General features: G+C 59.7%; 1 protein-coding gene across 1 annotated transcript in view; it reads left to right on the top strand.

Annotated features, from left to right (window-relative positions):
• The window catches only part of SYMPK (symplekin), a 38853-nt gene that overhangs the window by 25507 nt on the left and 7364 nt on the right, over positions 1 to 5982 (top strand). The window contains 5 exon segments of the mRNA XM_005863430.2: positions 383 to 543; positions 1991 to 2099; positions 2283 to 2383; positions 2880 to 2970; positions 4475 to 4576. Coding sequence (XP_005863492.2) covers positions 383 to 543; positions 1991 to 2099; positions 2283 to 2383; positions 2880 to 2970; positions 4475 to 4576 — 564 coding nt within the window.

Genomic DNA, 5982 nt, shown 5'->3' with positions numbered 1-5982 from the left:
CGGGGGGGGGGGGGGGGGGGGGGGCGGGGGCTGTTAGAGCACAGAGCCCAGGGGCAGAGGCTGCCCCACAGGGCCTGGCAGGGGGGCAAGTTGAGGAGCTGGGACTTAGAGCTGAGGGCACAGGGCATTCGTGTGCTCTGAGCAGGAGAGGGGCAGGGAGACCTGCTGCCCTGTGGATTGGTGGTCAGAGGGGACGAGGTGGGAATTCAGTGCAGAGGTTTCTAAAAGGGGGGCCATTTCCTTGATGATTGGCTTCCTGCCCTAGGACAGTCGGCTTCCAGGCCCCGCTCTCTTCTCTGCCTGCCCCCAAGAAGGGGCAGGCACGGGGGTGGGAAGGGATGGAGGGGAGTGGGCCAGCCTGATCCCGTCTCCTGCCCATCAGAGGTGGCAGCGCCCTGGACCGACGAGACAGTGAAGCAGTGTCTGTACCTCTACCTGGCCCTCCTACCGCAGAACCACAAGCTGATCCACGAACTGGCAGCTGTGTACACTGAGGCCATCGCCGACATCAAGCGGACGGTGCTGAGGGTCATCGAGCAGCCGGTGAGGCCCCACCCCCAGCCCCTCCTCTGGTGTCTCCTCCTCTGCGGGAGCGAAGCTCTAAGGTTTGTCACTCTGGGCCCAGCTGCTCTGCAGCTTGTGGGTCGTGGACACGCCCATCCGTTCGTGAGAAGTCAACAGGCTGGCCCCACAGTTGTAGCCTGGAGTTGGGCAGACCTGAGTTCACATTCTGTCTCTCTCTCTTCTTTTTCTTAATATATTTTCACTGATTTCAGAGAGGAAGAGAGAGAGAGAGAGAGAGAGAGAGAGAGAGAGAGAAACATCAGTGATGAGAGAGAATCACTGATGGGCTGCCCCCTGCACGCCCCCTATTGGGGGTTGAGCCCACAACCTGGGCATGTGCCCTGACTGAGAATCGAACCACGATCTCTCGGTTCATAAGTCAACCCTCACCACTGAGCCACACAGGCTGAGCTGCCTCTCACTCTCTCACTCTGCGAACATGGCAGGGCGGGCGCAGTTCCCAAGTTTGTTGGAGGAGTTCGTGTGAACATGTCATTTACGTGCTGGCCCTCCCCCGCCTCTGGAGCCGCAGGGTCACCCCCGTGAGAAGCGGCTCAGTTGCAAACTGGCACCTGGGACCTGGAGGGTCTGTCCTGCCCATTTGCAGCGGGATTTGAAACCGCTCGTATGTCCCTGCCTCTGATTTTTTTATTACGGAACGTTTCCAACAGAAGCAAAAGGAGAGTGTGGTATCGTAATCCCACCCACCTGCCCCCCAGACCCGGCCTGTCCTTCCCTGTAAGTGGGGACGATGGGCTCCTTGTGAGCAGGGAGCAGTCTCCTCCCGGCCTGAAGATGAGGCCTGGAGTGCGGCTCCTTGAGGGCAAAGACCTGTCAGTTCCACTCGCTTCTGTGGCAGAGCAGGGCGCCGTCGCCTGAAGCCTGGCCCTCCGCTCCCTGTGCTGGGTGCTCACGGAGGCAGCAGCCAGCTGCTGATGCCTTCGGAAGCCAGAAAAGTCGTCACTGAGAAAGCGAAGGTCAGGTGAGGTAACGATGGCAGTGAGAAGAGGCGTGGCCTGCACGGAGGAGGCTGGTGCTGTGAGATTGGGTGCCCCTCCCACCTTCCCCAGGTGTCCCCGTTCTCGGAGCTCTGTCCCCAGCTCTCCCCCACCCCCCAGTTCTGTTGAGATGAAATTGTCCTATAACGTGGTGTTAGTTAAAGGTGTGCATCGTAATGATTTAATATATGTTTATATTGAGAAATGATTGCAGCAATAAGTTTAGTTAACATCCGTTAAATTTCTTTTTCTAGTGATGAGCACTTCTAAGATCTATTGTCACCAGTTCTTACCCCAGAGTCCCAGCACCCCCCTGGCCACCCTGCCCCTGACACTCGGGTTTCCCTGAGCTTTCACCCTGGGCCCCTTGTCCTCCCCACGTCGCCCAGCCCCCGGCTCAGGCCTCCCTGTCTCCTCTCTCCCTCCAGATCCGGGGAATGGGCATGAACTCGCCAGAGCTGCTGCTCCTGGTGGAAAACTGCCCCAAGGGCGCAGAGACTCTGGTCACGAGATGCCTGCACAGCCTCACAGACAAAGGTGCCCCCTGGGAGTCCCGCCTGTCATCCTTCCCTCCATTGCCCAGGCCTCCCCTCCCCCTCCCAGGACCTGGGACTAAAGCTGCTGGGTCCCCCGGTGGTTGGACCTCTTGTGGTCCCTCCCTACCCCTGGTCCTCAGTTTCTGCATCTAGGACTGTGTGGTTAAATGCATTCTGCCTGCAGTCCCGCCCTCCCCGGAGCTGGTGAAGCGCGTCCGGGATCTCTACCACAAGCGGCTGCCCGATGTCCGCTTCCTCATCCCCGTGCTCAACGGGCTGGAGAAGGTAGGGAACTGGGTGCCCCCACTGTGAGCACATTCTGGGGCTTAGACCAGTGATCAGTCTCAACTCGGCCTCAGCCTCATCTGACCTCAAGCAGGCCACTCCCCTCAGCCTGGATTTTCTCCTGTCCTGAGGCCTAAAGGACACACAGAGCAGATCTGTTCCCAGCACATAGGAACGCCCCCGCCCCCCCCCAGCATGTTTCCCCTGGATCTTGTTCCCAGGGGGCTGGGAGACCTTGGGTGAGTTCCATCTCCTGGTGTGTAAGGAGGGGGTGATGATGATAACACTCCATTTGTGGGGGAAGTCATTGAGCTGGTCCACGGGGTGAGTTTCGCAGCAGGGGCGAGAGGAAGCTGGGGCTGTCACTGAGCTGGGGAGAAAGACCAGCCCTGAGGGGCCAGAGGGAGTGAGAGGAGGAAAGGATCAGAGGCCGGAGCCCAACCCCCACCCAGGCGAGCCACAGGCCGCTGACCTGCCTCCCCGCCCTCCCCTGTAGAAAGAAGTGATCCAGGCCCTGCCGAAGCTCATCAAACTCAACCCCATCGTGGTGAAGGAGGTCTTCAACCGCCTGCTGGGCACCCAGCACGGTAGGTCAGGCCTGCCCTCCCCTCCCGGGCCTGCCCTCAGCTCCCTCCTCTGGGAGGCCCCCTCACGTGGTCAGGCAGGAAGAAGGGTCCCGGAAATGAGGTGTGGGCGGCTGTGGGGGGCGGGGGGCTGTGATGCCACCTTTAGGGAGAAAGGGCTCACCTGCTCCCTGGGGCTGCCGTCCAGACTCAGCACCGTCTAAACACCTGTCCAGCCTCCCGCGTTTTTTCCCCCCACCCCCACCCCGCCTGTGCTCTGTGCTGTGTGCTGTGTGGGTGATGGTTCCAGCCACAGCGGAAGCAGCATTGTAGAGCCTGGGGCTGACTCTGTGCTCCTGTCTTCCATTCCTGGGCCCAAGTGCTTTTCTCCCTCAGGCATTCTTTTTTTTTTAAATATATTTTATTGATTTTTTTACAGAGAGGAAGGGAGAGGGATAGAGAGTTAGAAACATCGATGAGAGAGAAACATCGATCAGCTGCCTCCTGCACACTCCCCACTGGGGATGTGCCCGCAACCAAGGTACATGCCCTTGACCGGAATCGAACCCGGGACCCTTGAGTCCACAGGCAGATGCTCTGTTCACTGAGCCAAACCGGTTAGGGCTCCCTCAGGCATTCTTGCTGCTCCTCGGCTCCTGCCTGAACCCCTGAGCTGTGGGTGAGGGGAATTTTCCTCAGGGTCAAAAACAGAGAGACTTGCCCTGGCAGGTGTGGCTCAGGGGCTGAGTGTCCTTCCTGCACCAAAGGTCACAGGTTTGATTCCCGGTCAGGGCACATGCCCGGTGCAGGCTCCATCCCCGGTGGGGGGTGTGCAGAGGCAGCCAGTCACCAATGTTTCTCTCTCTCCCGCTCCCTTCCTCACTTTCTAAAATAAATAAAAACATACTTTTTAAAAAAGAAACTAAACATTTAACTTAGAAAAATTACCCTAGTGGGTGTTGGAGGCTGTTCCACACAACCTGGTGATTTAGAACATGCACGTAGAGTGTCTGGGGCCCTCAAAACGGCGCCTGCAGAGGGCCATCCCCCAGCCGCTGCCTTGGCATCCGTGTGAGCCTCTGCAGGCACTGCCTGGCCCCGGCCTGGCCTGGCCCACAGATGCCCAGGTGTGTCCGCTGTGCTGAGGACCCCATGAGCTCATCTAGCCCTGCCCTCATGGGTGCACAGCCCAGGGTGCGGGGAGAAACCGCCAAGCCACACTTAGATGTTGCCCTAACTCGGAGAACCCAGTGGGGGCGGAGAGCGAGAGAAGGCCTTGCGTTGTGAAGGGGGGCTTCCCGGAGGAGATGGCTCTCTGGCTGCTGCCTCATTCGGCCCCCCCTTTCTGTGTTCTCAGTCTTCCCTTACTCTAGTCCTTTGTCCCCCCAGTCCCATTGAAGCAGAGGGCGCCCCATCTTCATTCACTGTTCCCCCAATGGGGGGGACTCGGAGATCTCACTTAGGCTTCCATACTGTCTCCTCCCCGCCCCCCCCCCCCCCCCCCCCCCCCCACTCTCTCCCACTGCAGGTGAAGGGAACTCGGCCTTGTCCCCGCTGAACCCTGGAGAGCTGCTGATCGCATTACACAACATCGACTCGGCAAAGTGCGACATGAAGTCCATCATCAAAGGTGAGGCACTCCCCCCACCCCCCTTAGGTGCCTGGCCTCCACGGACCCAGGAAGAGCTCAGCTCCCCCCTGCCTCCCGGGAACCCGCCAAGTCGGCCATTGTGCCACCTGCAGCTCCAACTCAGAGCTCCAACACCCACCCTTGTTTTTCCCCTCCCTCCCTCCTCCTCTTCTTCCTTCTTTTCTCCTTCTAAGAAAACAGTGCACGTACTATGTGCTGGCACAGACTTGCCCTCGAGAAAGTTGGGGAGCCCCTCCCTCCCCAGCCCTGGCCCAAGGAGCGAAGCAGAGCCTGCAGCCTAGTGTGTGGGGTGGGCAGAGGGCACCAGGGCCCAGGTTGGGCCAGGAGGAGATGCCGAGTCCCGTCCCCTCTGAGCTCCAGTTGTGACAGGAAACGGTGGGGCGGGGATGGGGGTGGGGGAGGGGGATGATGGTGACAAGGTGACGGGCTCGCCACCATCAGCAGTATCATGGTAGCTGCTGAGCCTTTTTCCTGAGTGCCCCCCTGAGCCAGGCTCTCCCGGGTGCCTTACAGGCTGCCTACCAGCCCACACCCGTTACCTGGGGAGTATGCGGACTTCCATTCTGTAGATGAGGAAATGGAGGTTCAGAGAGGTTCAGTAACTTGCTTGGGGCCACACAGCACCCACGTGGTGTAGTAAATACAACAGAATCTGAAGTCAGTGGACCTGAGTTGGAGGCCCAGTCCTGCCGGTCCCACCAGTTCCACCTCTTCCTCTCCCTCGGCTCTCAGCACCCCTCCCCCCCTCCCTCCCCGAGAAGGTTTCTGGTCCAGAAGCCAAGCTTTCCCTGCAGCGGAGGTGGACGCCCTTCCTGTCGCTTGCTCACTCGGAAGACACTGCTCTGATTCCTCCTGCCCCCTTTCAGAGGCGGTGGCGGTTCCCCTCCTGTCCCTTTACTTCCATGTCTGGCCTGAAAGCTGCCTCAGTGCTGGGTGCCTAGCCTCCCCCAGCAAGCTCTGCACCCGTTCAGGCGGGAGGAGCTCTAAACTGTAAGCCCACACCCGGCGAGGAGGCACCGGCCTCCGGTGGCCCTGCCCCACCTGTGCACCAGGCAGGCTGCGTCCTAGAGCAGAAAGGTGGGCCGGCTTCCAAGAGAAGCTAGAATCTGGGTTTCAGGAATACCACGATGAACGAAAAACAAACTTCCACCAGCCCCTCGGGGAAGGGTCTGGAAGCCGGGGTCCGGGAGTGGGCTTACTCTCTCTGGCCGCTTTGATGATCTGAGGAAAGTTACGGGCTCATTCCCGACGACGATGAGCTCACACGGCTTTGTGTGCAATTTGAGGGGATTCGCAGACCCCGCCCCCCGCTGAGCCCATTCGAGGATCTGGGTTTAGTGCCTGGTTTTCCACGTGAGAACCAAGCCCCCGGAGGTGTCAGCACG

Source organism: Myotis brandtii, unplaced genomic scaffold (assembly GCF_000412655.1).
Source record: "Myotis brandtii unplaced genomic scaffold, ASM41265v1 scaffold178, whole genome shotgun sequence".
Classification (NCBI taxonomy): Eukaryota; Metazoa; Chordata; class Mammalia; order Chiroptera; family Vespertilionidae; genus Myotis; species Myotis brandtii.
Note: the sequence above shows the minus strand (reverse complement) of the source record. Positions and strands in the feature narration are given on the sequence as shown.